The sequence below is a fragment of the Mollisia scopiformis genome, assembly GCF_001500285.1.
Source record: "Mollisia scopiformis unplaced genomic scaffold LY89scaffold_27, whole genome shotgun sequence".
Taxonomy (NCBI): Eukaryota; Fungi; Ascomycota; class Leotiomycetes; order Helotiales; family Mollisiaceae; genus Mollisia; species Mollisia scopiformis.
The window spans coordinates 852,260-869,986 of record NW_017263607.1 but is presented as its reverse complement, the minus strand read 5'-3'; the positions used below and the strand labels follow the sequence as shown (position 1 = coordinate 869,986).

Here is a 17,727-nt window from a genome sequence, read left to right as displayed (position 1 = left end):
AGGTTGTGTGGCTTGATTGCAGATCAATAATGGCAGCCAGGAGAAAGCTGCTCACTTTATGCCGCACGTACGTCTGATGATGACCTGGGTAATCACGACTTGGACTACTCGACGCCTTAAATCAGCTCACGTCCCCTGTCGATTAATTAATTATTGATTGTGAGTGCTCAAATGTAGTTCATTTCGAGCCCAGTACTATTGGTGCTGCCAAGTCTTTCTGATTTAACCGTCATTGGGACATCGGGCCATCAAAGTCTAACATTCTCCGTTCTGAGCACAATCGAGGAAAGATCAATTAAATAACAAGATAGCTGTATGTACCGCCAGAATCTTGTTGGTCTCGAAGTCTTGATCATCCGTAAGCTGAGGAAAAATTTGTTCTAGGCAGCAACACGACTCTCCCAGGGGTTTTCAAGGCTATTTCGATTCCGCTTGTTTGCGTGTCAAAGTGTAAGTTTGAGTTCTTGGCCTTGAGTATTCGTCTGTAAAAACTAACGGAAACCTTTTACCGTACGAATAAGACGAGTACACGAAGCCCCCGGACGAAAATAGAGTACAATATTAGAATGTAGGCAAGCAGCCAAAGAAATGAAACAAGACAACCCCCCGAACACTTGAAATTGTAACTCTTTACTCTTAAAGTCCAACAGCGACCAATGCCGCAAATCCTACACCGATCAAAGCCTTTCCCGCCTCGACACGATTCTTTTCAGAAGCACCCGTGAACTGTACCGGAGCAGAGGAAAAGGTACCCGTGGCTTGGGAGAGCGAAACGAGACTATGCGAAGTCGCTGCACTTGATGCTGCAACTGTTGATGCCGCCGAGGACGCAGACATAACTTTGGAGCTTGACGATCCCATTGAAGACATCATCATCATGGAGGATGAACTGCTTGGTGTAGCTCCCATAAACATAGACATCCCCATAGACATTGAAGATGCTATTTGGCTTGCCGAGGAAGAGCTTGCCACAACGCTACTGCTTGAAGCAGGAGTAGAGCTGCCTGTATCGCTACCAGTTCCTGGTTGCCAAGCGGCTACTACGCTAGTGGAGTTGGAGCATGCTGGCCCTGGATCAGGAGATCCTTCTACGAAGGTGATAGGGGCACACTAATTCTCATCAGCGTTGAACAGATGTATCTCCTTTTCCCGGCATCATACTGATACAGCTTCCCATCAGGCGCATTCTGGATAACCTGTAGAACGGCCGGTTGACCAATCCACTCTTTATGTCCTGGTACAGAGCCAAAGCACAAGGTTCCTACTCCGCCGGTTTGTTGAACGTTCATTGCGATAGGGATCCATGTGTTGAGATCGCTGAGAAGGGCGGCGTTGAAGTTCCAGATCACTTTTGGGTGAGTGGTCAGGACTTGAATTTCCCCTTGTTTTGCGAAGCTAGGATTTGGAGATCTGTAGAAATGCTATGGCCGACGAGAATGACATTTCGAGGCTCGGTGCAAGACGGGTCAAGTGATCCTGTGCGAAGGACTTTCTCGAGTGTCCATCGGATCCAACATGGTTCTAGGCGCTTGGAAGTACCGAATTTGAAGCGTCGTTTTTCTTCTAGTTTGGTTTTGAAGAGGATGTAGTTATGGCTTGAGATCTTGCGTGACAAGTCAAACTCCGCTGGTACACATCTTAGGTCTCTAGTATCAAGAATGGAGATGCCCAGTTCCCTGATGTGGAAGCCCTCTGTGTCGAGGGAAACGAAGACAGGATCCTCAAATGTGGTGTTCCTTGAGTTGAGCACGTTGGAAAAGTAAGACTTGCTTGCAATGGCATCGTCGCCGTTGGAAAGTCCGAGACAGTGTCTCAAAACTCCTAGACGAAATGACCATTTGTCTTGTTGAATTCGGCTGCGGCGTTGGCTGACCTTGATAGCGATTTCTGGTGGTAGCATCTCGATATCAGTCACGTGAGAAGAAGAGATCGTTGGATCAAATATATGCTTGATAGGAGCGTTGATGCTGCGAGGATGAAATCCAGATAAGTCAAGTTGAAATTTATATCGTCCATTTATTGAGAATTTATGATAAAGATGTATGGGGAGCGGTCTTTATACCCAAGATTTGAAAATGGACTGGTACTCGCTATGGAACGGGAGCTAGATGGATTTGGCGACTCAATGACGGATAACGAGATTCCACCTAGATGAAATTCAAACCCTAAGTACCTACTTAGAGTACTTGAATGATCGGCACTGCTGATATTCAATGTTCTGCCAACATCGTTGGCTGCCACCTGACTCTCTTTCCCATAATGGCAAGAATCACAGCTGCGGCTTCCTCGACAGCAATGGCCTACTCCCATAGAAAGCCAAATGAGTCGCACCAGAGTGCGCAAAATGCACAGAAGAAAGATAATTCGAACTAGGAAAATATCTATAACGGCATTGCATCAAGTAGGAGAGGTTCAAAAAAGAAGAAATGCTACAGCTGGGACTCGAACCCATGATTTCCTAAGTTTCTAGGAATGGGAACAGGGACGTCATTACCTCTGGACCACCGTAATTGACACTTTGTTTGGGAGGCGACAAGTTGCGCATTTGAGGTTATATGAATAGGAGGAGAGCAGGAGAGCACCCCTTCCCGTTCCACACGCACGTGATGATGGGGTTTAACACCAGTTCCAGCGTGATGGGCGAAGAGTGAAAGCCGCAGACGAGAAACGATCCAAAATAATTCAAGATTCGATGGTTCGATCAATGTCTGCTGGGTCAGCTATCTAGGAGCTAAACCTCTAGAGGCGAATGGCTTCAAAGCCGACCTGCATTTCTTGTTCACTCCACACAGAAAACTGAAAAGTTATAGAACAAACAGAAACGTAAACATGTCCCATTGGGGTTGATGAAGACCTCCGTCGCTGTAGTGGCGGACATGATCCTAAACAAGATTCTTTCATCAACCTCCCAGCAGTAGATAGGAATGCAACACTACCCTGAGTGAGGTACGAATGCTAGCGAAATTTGCCATCTTCCAAACAATTAGTAAGGATAACAGATTTTAGCTCTGGAGTGTGTAGCGTGCACGCCAAACACAATCCCGAATTGCTCCTAAGACCACTGGACCCTGTGACAATTGTGTCGACGAAGGCTGAACCACAAACTGGAGCTGATCGTAATATGCTCGAGTCCCCACCCCTAAGATCAACGGCGACGACGACTCCCTTTGTTTTGCGGCACCCTCACTGAGATGGTGTCATGCATTGTCAAGGAATTGAGACTACTCGCATGTCTTGAAGGTATGGTGGGTTGTATATAGAGTCTGTCGGTGGACCCAGATACGGGGTAGAGCTGCACGACTACCAGCACGACCACCTAAAGCACAAAAGTATGCCATTAAGTTTCTCCATCTACAACATGAGTACCTCGTCATGAAAGCCATTGCCGTGATCCGAAACACCAAAACTCCATGCCACCCATGCTTTCATTGCTCATCTCTGTTCTCATCACAAAGCACAACAGTAAAACGTGTCCCTTACCAAGCAGCAGCATCCCTATCAAATCGACTCAACTCCTTTCCGGCATCCTCCACATCCTTCTTAGCCTTCATACGCATGTAGAAAATCGGACAATCCTTGCTGGAGCAAATAACCTCACAATGCATACTACCCTGACATCTCTGGCACTGTGTCCATAGTCTGCTGAATCGCACTTCGAGATCACTGACTTTGCTCAAGGTCTTTTGGTAGAGCTCTCCTACTCGAGGGGCGCAGTTGGAGCATACTGCTCCTTCGGCTTCGGTTTTACCTACGAGAGGCTTCTTGCAGCCCATGCAGGTAAAGGTTTTCTTGGCGAATTTCATGAGCCCGCCAATGGAGGGAGCGGCGACCGATATTGAGCGTGTGTGGTCGCCTGCTAGCAGGGAGTTTGCCTTTGTTTCGCCAAGGATAGGCTCGAAGATTCTGCCTAGAGGTTTGGCGAGCTGGTTGTCGAGATAGTACTTCGTGTCAATGGGAATGTTGTTCTCAAGCACGAAGATCGGATCTTCGGACCTCTCGAAGTTCTTGGCGCCTGCAGAACCTTTGATGATGACATAGGCGACACGGTCTCCAAGAGTAGGCGCTGAACCGGCATCTCGTTTCTTCATTCGTTCTGCAAGCTCGACGTGTGCCTGCTTGGCAGTGTAATCGGCCTTCGCGAGTGCTTTTGTGATCACAAGCTTTGACATGTCGATCTTGTTCTGCAAGAGATCCGAAATCGTATCCTTGACATAGCTGGATCTTGTTAGTGTTGAGATCTGGATAGCGAGGATAGACTTACTCTTGAGCACCTTGGACGTCTTGGTCGATCAAGATCATCCGGAGAACTGTCTCAATGACGTTCTGAACCAAGCGACAATTGTCTCTGCGAACAGTCTCGATACCCTTGGTGTCCATCTTGTCGTACTTGTCTGGGTTCGTCCAATACAGACCAGCATATCGCTTCTTGTTGATGAGAAGATATGGAAAGTAGACTTTCTCGAACTCAAGCTTTATAGGCTTGATGAACTTGGACGAAACAAACGTTGCTGCCTCCTCACCCAACTTCATTGCCGTGGCCAGATCCTTGACGCCAAATTTAACCATGACCGAATCGGTGTCACCATATATGACTTGGGCATCGTGAGAGTATCCATTGGCAATCGTGTACTTCTTCTCCACTTCTTCCTTCGTCTTCTCAATCATCTGACGACCGTAACTGGTAGTACTACTGGCAATGGCGAGACAAGGAAGTTTGCCGACCGTAGCACCAGTCAGACCGTAGACACTGTTGGCACTGATCTTCAAGGCCAGTTGTCGACCATTCAGCACGGCTTTCTTGAAAGGATCAGTCTCAGTCGCGAGTTCTCGCTTTGCTTGCTTTCTTGCAGTAAGCAATTCCTCCAGAATCTGGGCCAACAGTCCCTTTCTCTGCTTCGTCGTGCAAAACATGTCGTTATTGGGTGTGACGATGTAGTCAACATCCCTGACCAAGTTTAGCTTTTCGACTGCTGCTTTGTTCAGCAGGGTTGTATAGCAGAGGTTGTGGGCTTGAATGATACTGGGATACAGCGATGCAAAATCAAGTGTGGCAATCGGAACGTCATAGTATCCTCTTGTTGGCTCAATGACAGTGGCACCTTCGTATTGTTCATCGGATGCATCTGTTCGAAGGTTCGGAATGACAAGCTTCTGCTCCAAAGCTTTTCGAAACAATTGACTGACGAACTTGACTTGTTGTCCACGAGAAAGAAGGTAATTGAAAGGAACACCAGTGACTCTTGCCATTTCGGTGTAATTCTCGAGACAGGATAACTTATCCATCAATCGTTGAGGTAAGTAGGCATCTTTCAAACAGTAAACAGCCAATCTACGTCTTGATTCCGGAGTTCCGTTGAAAAGCTCAGTGATCATTGTGTGGTGCACATCTTCCTTCTGCTCGCCCAGGAATTGAGCACAGACCGAATTGAGCGTATAACTTCGCAGTTGGTGATCGCGTTGAACGAGTTGTAACAAATCAAGTTGTAGTCGTCCATTGGTATTGGTCGCCTTAGTATCACGATTTCCCATCTGCTTGCTGGAGAAATTAGTCTCTTTCGACACAGATCTGGCGCTGTGTAATCGTGTCCACTTGTCGAAGCCTGCAACCTTTAGATGTTTTGCTCGGTCGAGAAGGTAGGGGAAATCGAAGTTGGAAGTGTTGTATCCAATGATGATGTCAGGATCTACCTCTTCCAAGAAGTCTCTCCATTGACTTAACATCTTCTCCTCCTTCTCGAACTCGAAGATCTGCGTATTGACGATCGAACTGGTGGTATCAAGGCAGAAAACATTTCGGACAAAAGGTTTCTTCTCTCCATATCGAGTGACAACGTTGGCAATTTGGATGACAGGATCCTGATGTGCTTCTGGAAAGATGCCTTTGCGTCCAGCGCATTCGATATCAAAGGATAGAATTCGAAGAGGAGCCATTTTTGCCCATTCTCCTTCCGGCTTGTGTGCTATGAGGTCTCGGTATGATACTGATGCTTCGATTTGACAGTTTGAATGCCGTTGGTGCTGCGGCACTATGTCGTACTTTCCAGATGGCACTTCAACCCAAGACATGCCAGAAATCTGGTTTTGGTCAGAACCTGTGCCCACAGATCAAGGAAGAACATACCTTGCAGTCAATCATGAATCTCAAGACATACTGAATACTGTCAAATGTCAAGATACCATCCGAGCTCTTCCACATGCTCTTGTAATTGGTGTTTCCTGTCTCAAATGTACTCCTGACCTTGTTTATGAATTTCGGGTCTGTGACAGTGATTTTGATGTATGGATTCTGCTGATTCCCTGAAAAGCCGTACAAATTCTCTCGCATGACTAGCTGGACGTGATGTATAGCAGGTTGATGCTGTGCAATCTGGGACTCGAGGTACGTCTTGAAACCGTCACAGTCGTGTGGAGTGAAATTCACAGGTGCCGCTGCAGCAGATTAGTACCTATCTCCCTAAAGTGGACTCGACAGCAAGTGGGGACCAAGAAAGTCGTTTACCTATATAGAGATAATGCAAAAAGCCTGTTACATGGAGCATTGCAGAGTGGCCAGTCTGAAGATGGTCAGCGTGTGGCGGATCAAAGATGCGTCAGAACTTACCTCCGTGACGCCAAACAGCTTGACACAAGCTTTCCCGTCCTCAAAGGTCCCTTCCTCGCATTCAATCTGCTGAAAACAAAGACTATCTTTCTTGGGGTCGAAGTCTGCTAAGCTCGGTCGTGCCCACGCTTGGTCCTTTTCCGAATTGCTCTTCTTCAAACCCGCCATATCCTGCGTCATCTTCACCAGTACCTCAGTCTCGAAATGACTAGGCTGGCTGGAGCCAACCTTCCCTTTGGGTCCATTCTGAGTGCTCTTGAACCTCGTCGCTGGAGACGAAGTCGGTTCGAGCTTGCGCTTCTTTGCGGATGCAGGAGAAGATGGAATATTTCTTCGAGTGTTCGTAGCTTCACCTAGAATCCGTTTCGCTGGTACTCGTGCAGGCGCCATGGTGTAAATGGCAGAGAGGAGTGATGTGCGCCGCTCAACCTCGAATGTAAACAATTGAATGTTTGTCGGACATTCGCGTTGTGGATAAATCAAAAATCCAGTCGCGTCATGGCTTGGGATTTCGTGGACGCGACGTGATATCAAATTTACATGGGGTAGCTGAGTCAGTCACCAGCCACAGCTGATGAGGCTGTGATTTAAATGCCAAGGATTCCGCTTGTCCCGGATGCAGCGGAACGAAGTCCGCTCCACTCTTCCGAGAAGATGGAAAAATCTCTCATGAGGCTCGAGCTATCCTTTATCTCCGACGCAGCTTTAATCTGATTAAGGTCACCTCGCATCACCTATGAGGTTTCAAAATCGTCCAACGTTTTTCATCCCTCGACAGCTTCCATGTCCCTTCAACCCACAGACAGCACACTGCAATCATGCATAGATCATATGCCGTCATCATCGTTCTGCCAACTCAGTTTCTGCATTTCTTTGCCAGGTCATCCCTCCACTCAACATGCCACTATCCACAGGAGTTGCCTCCGCGACGATTCCCACAGTGGTGGGACGATCCGCACACCAACTCCCGGAAATTCCGAGCCAGACTTCCCACCAAGCTCACTACCGACATCTAATACTTGCCCAGCTTATACTTTCTCAGCTTAGAGAAATGCAGCCCACCAATACCGTGAGGCTGTTCATGGTTTAGTCATGTCAAGCTTTGTGGAGAATGAGTTTGCACTTCTCCTTCCATTTCCATTACATTTACATCAGTGCAGAACAGTTTGGGAATGGGCAAGGTTGGCCTGCTTTAAAGTCACATCACATTCCCATTTCCTCCTCCGATTATCCATGATAAAACCGCAGTACCCGTTCCAAGGTTTTTGTATATCTCTTGCGTCGCTCCCCAAAACATTTTTCTTGTCCACCCAGCGTTGTATTGTCTCCCTCGTATTTATCGGCGCGTTGTTGTTATCCAAAATGTCGTTGTACAAGTCATCCTCGACGAGTCCCCGCGATCCCTCTCTCCTTGGTCAAATCCTGGCTCAAATTCGACTACTGTATTACCAGTACGAAGTCACCTTCTCTCCATATGTCATGACCACAGTAGAGAAATGGTTCCTGAACACCATTGTGGTCTCTTTCCTGATCCTCTTGGCGATTGGCATCGTATCCTATCTACCTCCGCTTTTGGTCAGAGCGGGATCGCGAGTCTTCTGGTTATATAATGGCAGTGGTGACGAGCTCATGGTGAATATCACAGCTTCAATGTGGAATGACATAGCGCACGAGAAGGTGCATTGAGTCACAAGAGACGATACATCGAAGATTAGTACCAAGATTCACTTCCTTTGGTTCTGGTATATGAGGCCAGTGCCGCTCGGATATCTTTCTCCATCTCGAATACGACATCTCAACCACGACCTCTATGGACAAGCTTACAACCTCGAATACAAACGCAGAAGCACCTACACCCATCAACAACCTCTATGCCAGAATCTACAAGAGAATCAAGCTAATGAGCTACCAATACTCAGTTACGTTTCCATTCTACGGCCTGGAACCGCTCGAAAGATTCATCCTTCACATCTGCCTTCCACTCTCGGCCCTGATCGTTCTATATGCGGCGTTCTGGGTGTTCAAGATGGTGTTCTTTGCTCTGCTGATAGTGGTGGGACATGCGCAAAGCTCGACATCGACAGATCTGGGAATGGGAGTTCCATGGTAGCGGGTAAGTTGCGCATTGAATTTCCGACCAGGATTAAGGGACGAGGCTGACATTGCCAAGCAGGCTCGGACAGGGCATCCATTCCCTTGGGCATCGACATCTCGAATTGCATACCGAGAAAACAGGATTGAAAGATCGATCGAAACGTGCTAGAGTGAGGGGCGGTGTCGGAGGTTCATACTTTAATTGATCGCGATGCTTTTCCGTCGATGGATACTCACGATATACGACACGACTCATGGAGTTGCAGAGGGAGGGAGGGGCGAGCTTCTTAGGCGTGGAAGCAGGTGTCTCACGGGAGAGCAGCCAAGAGAACATTCTTAGACAAGTCACAACATATAATACCATAATCCTTGCATGCTTCAACTCGTACCTGAATTTCAATTAAGACAAATCAGATAATATGTGGTGAGGGAGAACGTCATCTGAAGAGAGTTTTGGTGATGAGCTTACGAAGTGAGTGCCACTGCGGCACGATCAGCCCTGCAAAAGCATGCGAATCATCTCCACTGAAACCCGATGTCTTGCTGGGATGAAGCCAGCGGGATGTCACGTTATGGCGAGGCTGGACAGAGAATTCATGCTTTTGTAGAGAAAGAAGAGATGGAAGGTAAAACGACAAAGGGGAACAATTTGAAGGATTATTCCTTCTCTAAAACTGCTTCAACATCTGTGGAACATGCATCGCGAATATAAAGTTGAAATTATGTTATGTTATGTTCCAAGGTTACCAAGACTTTATGTAAACATTCTCGCCTCGTCATCTCCAAAATGCTGTGATTGGCTGAGTTTTGGTGGTGTTGCCCGAAAAAAAGGGTGAAACTCGGACCTCTGTTTATAGCAGCAGGGTGGTGGCTGTGCCGGATTCCTACACTTCTACACCACTCACGACCAACCTCAGCCCGGATCCATTACGAACGAGTCTCAGCTCAGCTGTCGAGGCTCTTCCTACTTTTCCTCTCCTTGCCATTATTATCTACCACAAATACGGCACACATTTACGGGGCTCGTTGGTTGGTCTTAATGTGGATGAAAGACGCAGGGTGAATAAACAAACTGCCATCCCGACTCTCGTTAAGCTTCTCCTCCTGTTCTCCTGTTTCACAAATATACAACCAAGACCCCCAGATTCCAGGGAAACACACCTCTTGATTCCTGGACTACACCACCATCACCACAATCATGGCGGCCAACGACTACTACAATCCGTCGTCGCGACAGCAGACTCCGCAGCCGGCATACAATTACCAATCCTACAACTCTCCAGCTCCTCAAGACTACCGTCCCCCAATATCTTCTGCGCCGTCTTACCACTCGCAAGCCCCTTCACGACCAGGCACCGTGCCTCCACGACAGCCGGACATCACTTCACCCATCTCTCCCTTCGAAGCTCCCTTCGATGACCATGTATACCCAATGAGTTCGCAGGCTCCACATAGATTCGACAGCGAGACCTCGTTAGGTCAGGATACAAGATATTATGGGCAAGGAGGTGGCGGAGGGTTGGAACCTTCGAATTCATATCAAGACGACATACCACTACGAGATCATCCAGGCTTGAAGGCACAGGATAGCACAGATCATGTTTACGATGCTCCAATAGCACCAGCTCGTCTGGAGGAAGGAAGGGGGAATAAAAGGATGAGTGGCATGGGCATGTTCAAGACAAAGGGGAGAATACCGTGGGTTACGTATATCTTGACGACGATTCAGGTTGCTGTTTTTATTGCTGAGATTGTCAAGAATGGTAAGCATCCACTTGAGATGCAGAGGATATGAAACTGACGCTTTGCAGCCCAACTTACAGGTTCCCCTATCGAGATCCACCCCTCGTTCAATCCTATGATCGGTCCCTCTCCATACGTGCTCATCAACATGGGTGCTCGATATGTTCCTTGCATGCATTCGGTGGATGGTATTCAGAACAGAGCTTCAGGAGGAGCTATCTCCTGGCCTTGTCCCAATACTACCTCTAGCGATGTCGTTGATTGTCAATTAAACAACCTCTGCGGTTTCAACATGCCTGCATCCGAAAATCCTATCTACCCAGGAAATGCTACAGAACCTCTGCAAGACTTCTCTAATCAGCCTGATCAATGGTTCCGCTTCATCATCCCGATCTTCCTACACGCTGGAATCATACATATTGGGTTCAACATGCTGCTGCAGATGACTTTGGGTAAGGAGATGGAGATTGCGATTGGGCCTATTCGATACTTTCTGGTCTACATATGTTCGGGTATCTTCGGATTCGTGCTTGGCGGGAACTTTGCAGCCACAGGAATTGCCTCCACTGGTGCATCTGGAGCCTTGTTCGGCATTATTGCTCTCAACCTTCTGGACTTGCTTTACACTTGGGGTGAACGTCGTTCTCCATGGAAGGATTTCGCCTTCATTATGCTCGACGTGGTTATCTCGTTCGTCCTAGGACTTCTACCCGGATTGGACAACTTTTCCCATATTGGAGGCTTCTTCATGGGTCTTGTCCTTGGTATCTGCATCTTGCATTCCCCGAACGCCCTCCGGAAACGAATCGAGGAGGACGCACCGCCATACACACCCGTTGCACAAATCAAAGCCAGCGATGGTGATCGACCTAATTCAGGCGTGACAGGATTCGTCAAGAATCCAGTTGGTTTCTTCAAAGGCAGAAAGCCGGCTTGGTGGGCATGGTGGCTTGTGAGAGTGGGTAGTTTGGTGTTTGTGCTTATTGTGTTTATTTTGTTGTTGAAGAATTTCTACGCGTACCGGAAGACATGCTCATGGTGCAAGTACCTGAGTTGCATTGTGAGTCGATTTTGTTTCTATAATTTTTACGAGTACTAACATGGAAATAGAATGTCAACAACTGGTGTAATATCGGGAACTTGCAACTCACGCAAGTCAACACAACAAACAAGCGAAGCGTGTTTGATAGTTGGGAGGCAATGGCGAAGCTTTATGAAGCATAATAGAGTTGGAGTTGATAGAAATTGGCCTGGAGGTACATTATGCATAGCGTTGGCGTTGAGTGAGGTTGACCTATACCAAACATACCAAAATGATCGGAAGATAACTCGAGATGTGATGACATTGATGATACGAATGTAAGATTAGGCTTTAATTGAACTTTTCATCTTCAACTTTCAGTCCGCATTGACGGACATTCGTGGCCCTGACAACGGTCTGGACAATTATCACTATCACACTATCAAGTCCTAGTCTCAGTCCAGACAATTGAACAAACCTGGGCTCCTAATAAAGTAGTCTTAGTTCGGCTGTGCCGATCTTGAGAGCATGGTAACGTCCATCCCTGCGTGCCGGAACACCCTACGTGCCGGAAAAAATAATAGGTACTTTGACTTCAAGCATCGTAAAATCGGTGCACACCTTAATATCTCTTACATTTTCTTTTTAAGTTAGATTCCATCTAGAAGGCAAGTGGCGATGCTTAGATAGTATATAAGTAGATGGTTCTCTAAGGCTCTCCAAGAAATAAAGATACTTTACTTTTAATTTTATATAACAAGCTTTGTTCCCTTTGTAAAGCAAAAGAATGAAATTCTTCTAGATGAATGCCCTATAGCAAGACTTCTGTTCCAAGTAGCTAAACAAGTTCCCCGATAATTAGGAGGCAGCCAAAGAATATTTATATCGTTTTCTATTACCCAATGATTAAATACTTGTAAGATTGGCAATAGCTTGCCGTCAGGGGAGAAGGCGACGGACGTGACGCTGCCAGTATGGCCCTCGAGCGTCTGCAGCCGCTTCCCTGTGGCAGCGTCCCAGAGCCGCACTGTCTGATCCTCCGAGCTAGAGACGACCTGCTTGCCGTCGGGGGAGAAGGCGACGGATGTGACTAAGTTAGTATGGCCCTTGAGCGTCTGCAGCCGCTTCCTTGTGGCGACGTCCCAGAGCCGCACTGTCCGATCCCCAGCGCCAAAGACGAGTTGCTTGCCGTCAGGGGAGAAGGCGACGGAGCTGGCCCAAGTTAAATGGCCCTCGAGCGTTTGCAGCGGTGCTCCTGTCGCGGCATCCCAGAGCCGGATAGTCTCGTCGTCAGAGCCAGAGACGACTTGCTTGCCGTTAGGGGAGAAGGCCACTGACCTGACCCAGTCTGAATGGCCCTCGAGCGTTTGCAGCGCTGCTCCTGTCGCGGCATCCCAGAGCCGGACCGTCTTGTCGTCAGAGCCAGAGACGACCTGCTTGCCGTTAGGGGAGAAGGCGACGGATGTGACTAAGTTAGTATGCCCCTTGAGCGTCTGCAGCGCTGCTCCTGTCGCGGCATCCCAGAGCCGGATGGTCGCGTCGTAAGAGCCAGAGACGACCTGCTTGCTGTCGGGGGAGAAGGCCACTGACGTGACCGAGTCTAAATGGCCCTCGAGCGTTTGCAGCAAAGTATCCCAATGCTCTTGGACTTTAGGTCTCTGTTGAATCCAACACGGGATACACTTCTCAAATGTCTTTCGGACAATACTTTTCTTTGGGGCAAAGACAAGGGCTGAGCAATACAATTGAAGGGGTGCTTGTTCAATCACTAATCGATTGTGTAAAGCAAATCGCTTTGCGTCATAGATAAATGCGTGCAAATCGGGGCTTTCAATAGCCTAAGCACAAGTTAGTCTCTTATAGATAAAACATAGACAGCTTACTGAAACGTGGGCTTCTAAGGATAATATTGCTTGAATCCCTTCTGAGGTCTTGCCCATCCACCCAAGCGCCTCAAGCCAGTGTAGTAGATGAGCCTGCAGAAATCGGTGGGCTTCCTCGCCGTCGGAAGCTTGAGAACTACTCTTTTGCAGATGCTGAACCCAGTAGAGGCATGCGTATTGAACGTCGGGCGGAAGGCATTTCTGAATACAACTACTCTCAACTTGGCTGGCTTGACTACCAGGAGCATGCATTTCGCAAACATCCTTCTTCAGTGTCTGGGACATCAACTGTATGCAGCTAGTAGCTAATAGCTGGTGTGTCTCCTTCTCATCTACCCAGAAATCCCCACATCGATCTTTGTTGAGGAGGAAGTCGCGAAATGAAGGATGATGCAGACGAAGTGGGTGAGCATCGGCCTCTGGGATATCTAGAATGGCATGAAGATCTTTTAACACCTGGTTAATCTTGTGTTTATTAACATCAAGCAACCTGTGAAGCGAGCTAGCAGAGAGCGGGGAGAAGAGAACAACAATACTCCCAAGAATGTGCCGTAGCATGCTGTATAGTTCCTTCTTCTCTATTGCTGAGTAACGTGGATGAACAGACCTTCTGAGGACGGTATTATAGAGCTCGTTCAGGTGCTCTTCTGGCGCAGTAGTATATGTGCTGCCTTCCAGCAAAGTTTGCACTCTCTCGTCTGCGAATAGGCCTTCTTGAATGAATCAACATGCTGTTGCTGCCCAAATGAACAAACTTCCGGCGATCTGAACCAATTCTTTGATGATATCTGCGCCGGGCCAGTCGATATTTAGAGATTGTTCCTCTCTGATGAGCTTGAAGTTGTGCTGCAGGAAAAGAGAGATATCGTGGTCTACGATCGGCGGCGATATGTTGTGGAGTACAAAGTCCCGGTGTTCACCGTCTGGCACTTCACCAAATCCGTTTCGGATTGGAAGGTCAGGTCGGCTCGTCAGAAGGACCTGTAAATGCGCTGTCTTGAGCGATCGAGCATCCGCCAAAAGGTGAACGATGATGCGAATGACCTTGTCATTGTCGCACTCATCGAGCGCATCAACCACGAGAATGTATGGGAACTGGCCACCACCGCTCCCGCTCAGCTTTGACAGCGGATGTACGACGAGATGCTGCCACTGATCGCGGAGAGACTGGCTCGCGATATCGCGCCGCTCTTTGATTGCATCGCAAAGGTACTGATCGAGAGAGGGCACGTTGCTCGCCAGCTGCAACGCAATGCTCGTGACGAATGTGCCTGCATGGCCTACATCTCCACCGCCTCGCGAGAAGAAGAAGCTGGCTCCGAGACGCTTCTGGTCGAGGCATCTACGGGCCACGGTGCGCGCAATTGTCGACTTCCCCGTACCAGCCAAGCCGTGTAGCCAGAAGATACATCGCTCGTTTTGTCCATCAGCCCAGCTATATATGTCTCGAAGAAGGTCGACGCGGGTATTAGGGAGGCAGGTCGGGTCGTGTTGTCGCTGGTATGCGTTGAACGGCGCGTCCACAGCAGTAGGAAGGGTGCGGAGCACATCATGCAAGTCTCAACTGCTAGTCAGCCTCGCCCTTGGGTGTATAGCTACATATACTCACTTTCTTGGTTCCCTAAATACACTGGTGCGTGAAAGGTGGTCGATCAATACGCTGCTGATGTCTTGAGTGATGCCTGCCATTAGCCTCGGCGCGGCGATAACAGCACCACCTTTGCTAGTCGTGCGAGGATCAGCCCTAGTACCAGTGCCGTCACGCTGATGGTGCGTCAAGAGATTCAGGAATATTCAGCGAAGACAGTAAGTTATCATTTCCAATTCAAGGCGGGTCTAAGCAGCAAGAAAATGCCTCGTCAGGCTCATTATTCAGCTGCAGTCAGATAGACAGGATGATTCGCTGCAACCCCGCAGTGTCGCCCTCAGCTGAAGAGAGGCTCTCAATTCCAAATAAAGTCCACCGCTGTCCCCCAACTCGACTTTACTTACTTCCTCAGAACTTCACTCGTAAATAGCCATCTGTCAAACGAGGACCCCTGCCTCCTCTGTAGCCGTTCTTCTGGTTTTGTGTGTGGCCGTCATTTACCAAATCTTAAGACTGAAGTTTAGAACTTATGGATCCTCTCAGTATCACCGCAAGCGCCATAGGTATCACACAATTTGCTATATCCAGTATTGTCAAACTTCATGATATCATTAACGATCTTGCCGAGGCTAAAGAAGTCGCACGAGATATTGCCTCAAACTTGGAAGGCGTACAGCGCCCGTTGGCCGCTCTGGAAGAACTCACCATTTCAGACCGCACGATATATATCACAACGAAAGCGGATCTGGAGAAAACTGGTGTCGTCGAAGCCGTTAACAACTGCGGGCAGGCATGTGCCGACTTTGCAGACAATTTGAAGCGGTGGACGAAACATTCCACTGGCACAACCACCAAAATCTCACTCAGAGATCGATTTTTAGTCGGCGTTTGGAACAAGGAGAAAATCCGGACTTTTAGAATGCAGGTTCAGTCTTGCCAGGCTATAGTTCAGTTTGCAATTACAAGTACCCAGTTGTAGGCGAGCCTTTGTACATCACGATCACGAATTATTGCTGATGCTCTAGAAAGAATCGTTCAACTCCGCTCTGAACAAACATCAGAGATTCATCGCGAGCAACTGAAGACCCAATTGCAGGCTCTCGAGACACAAATCCAAGAGTATATAGATCTCGCCAAGAAGCAGCAAGATGAAGCACAAAGACGTAGGCAAGATCTACAGGAGCAGCCAGGGGACGAAGAAGACGGCGGTGCTCAGCGAGCCCTAGCCACACAGGAGGTCGAGAAGCAGAAAGGCTTACTGGAAGCTGACCAAGTTTCCTCCGCAGTAGTCTTCTTACAAGTGCGGTCCAAACGAACCAGTCAGGATATCAGTAACATTATAATATCAGATGATTCAAAGGCTTTGGTAGGAATGCCGGAGAGTGTTGTTGGAGAAGTCAACCAACGGATCAAAGGCGTAACCACAAAGAATCGATCTGCTGCAGCTGTGGGAGTTTTTGACAAGAATGTTGATATGAGGGATTTCTTCAAGTCAACATAGCTATCAGGGCTCGCAGGTGGAGAGTAGTTGCAGGCTGGCCAACCAGTCAGTCGACTAGTCAACTGACTGATAAGTGAGCAGTTAAAGTGAACCAGTTTAAACATTTTGAATCGTTTCAGTCTATCAGTGATCCAATAGTCCATCCGTTCCAAGCGCCAGGGTCCGAGACGTGTTAGTTGGGCTAGGATTTCGTTTCTACTGCTGAGTTTGGCGTTGGAGAGGGCGGTTTGGTGGAGGGTGTAGAGGATGTAGAGGAGGGCTAGGGTCGGGATGGGTAAGAGGAGGGGGAGGGGAGGGGGGACATTTTGTTGATAGTGAGGGAGATGAGGTACGGAGAGTTGGGGGAGATCAGATGAAGGGGTGAGTGCTAGGTTGGCTTGGTGGAGGAGAGTGTATGAGGCGCAGTCGCTTGTTGTTGGCTTCGCTAAAAAATAGGGAGCGAGGCGCTAGAGCTCCCCTCTCCACAAATTGAAAGCGGATGAAAGTCACTACATCAGCCTGCCACTAATTTGTGGAAGTTATACTCTCAGATCTCAGTGCTATGTACCCCTGGCCTTTGGCGGTCGAAATATCAAACTTATGCCACAGCATCGCGTGAATTTGGAAATTTTCCACGCATTAGTGCTAAGTTGAGGAGGTACTAGGCTTTGAATAATTTAGTATGGCTACGATTGTTGCAGGGAGCATAAGTTTGCAGTGAGCCCAGCACAACAGTGTAGCATTAGCATGGTGAATAAGGGGCTTCTTTGAGGAGTAGAACCTTAAGAGTTACGCAATACCAAAACGTTACCCCTTCTCTCATGTTCAGGATTATTCTTACAGCTTTGCAGTCTACTTTGTTTATTTGATAATGATAATAATAGCATGTGCTGTTTCCAAGGACGACAAATACGTCCCGAGGTAGCGCCTAGACAAGTACTACTTAAAGAAATAGCCGCGTAGACAATTTCAAATTCAGAGTTTGAGACTTTCTTTCTTTTGTAATTGAAGGCACTCTCTACCTATGTTTTCTCTACTTCCCCAGCTCGGAGCAGCAATTTTAGTCATATATGTTTTTGAATCCGCAGAATGTATCCATGGCTGCAGCTCAGAAGCGTTTGGGGGCCAGAAAGCCTCGCTTACCTCGTTACGGTAATCTCGGACTCAAGGGCCAATCACTGACGATCTGCCACTTCGATTGCTTCAATACTCCGTCCGAGCTCTGAATTCCATTGGGTGTATGCATCGCGAGCCTCATTCTAAACACAATTGAGCCTTGGTCTTGTAGCTCCTTCGGAGCATAGCCTCGAAATGGTA

At 48.0% G+C, this 17,727-nt stretch overlaps 5 protein-coding genes and 1 pseudogene across 6 annotated transcripts; 3 read left to right on the top strand and 3 right to left on the bottom strand.

Annotated features, from left to right (window-relative positions):
* Positions 1-2,427: 2,427 nt before the first annotated feature.
* LY89DRAFT_t72 lies at positions 2,428-2,511 on the bottom strand (annotated as a pseudogene). The gene has a single exon. The product of its transcript is annotated as a tRNA-OTHER (tRNA).
* A 965-nt stretch (positions 2,512-3,476) lies between these two features.
* LY89DRAFT_740574 (uncharacterized protein) lies at positions 3,477-6,991 on the bottom strand (the record flags this gene model as incomplete). Its single annotated transcript, XM_018220606.1, has 5 exons — positions 3,477-4,215; positions 4,262-6,075; positions 6,122-6,429; positions 6,500-6,554; positions 6,602-6,991. 5 exons carry the CDS (start codon positions 6,989-6,991, stop codon positions 3,477-3,479), a joined length of 3,306 nt encoding a protein of 1,101 aa, XP_018064538.1.
* Positions 6,992-8,313: 1,322 nt separating this feature from the next.
* On the top strand, positions 8,314-8,713 carry LY89DRAFT_689993 (uncharacterized protein; the record flags this gene model as incomplete). Its single annotated transcript, XM_018216011.1, has 1 exon — positions 8,314-8,713. The coding sequence occupies exon 1, from the start codon at positions 8,412-8,414 to the stop codon at positions 8,709-8,711; it is 300 nt and encodes a 99-aa protein (XP_018064537.1). The 5' UTR covers positions 8,314-8,411.
* Positions 8,714-9,595: 882 nt separating this feature from the next.
* Positions 9,596-11,833, top strand: LY89DRAFT_689990 (rhomboid family membrane protein-like protein). Its single transcript, XM_018216010.1, has 3 exons — positions 9,596-10,458; positions 10,507-11,498; positions 11,549-11,833. The coding sequence occupies exons 1-3, from the start codon at positions 9,894-9,896 to the stop codon at positions 11,660-11,662; spliced, it is 1,671 nt and encodes a 556-aa protein (XP_018064536.1). The 5' UTR covers positions 9,596-9,893; the 3' UTR covers positions 11,663-11,833.
* A 375-nt stretch (positions 11,834-12,208) lies between these two features.
* LY89DRAFT_710917 (uncharacterized protein) lies at positions 12,209-15,031 on the bottom strand (the record flags this gene model as incomplete). The annotated part of the gene is made up of 4 exons (XM_018217870.1): positions 12,209-13,297; positions 13,343-14,040; positions 14,071-14,901; positions 14,974-15,031. 4 exons carry the CDS (start codon positions 15,029-15,031, stop codon positions 12,209-12,211), a joined length of 2,676 nt encoding a protein of 891 aa, XP_018064535.1.
* Positions 15,032-15,118: 87 nt separating this feature from the next.
* Positions 15,119-16,690, top strand: LY89DRAFT_656845 (uncharacterized protein). The gene is made up of 2 exons (XM_018212408.1): positions 15,119-15,905; positions 15,960-16,690. The coding sequence occupies exons 1-2, from the start codon at positions 15,460-15,462 to the stop codon at positions 16,429-16,431; spliced, it is 918 nt and encodes a 305-aa protein (XP_018064534.1). The 5' UTR covers positions 15,119-15,459; the 3' UTR covers positions 16,432-16,690.
* The last annotated feature ends 1,037 nt before the right edge of the window (positions 16,691-17,727 follow it).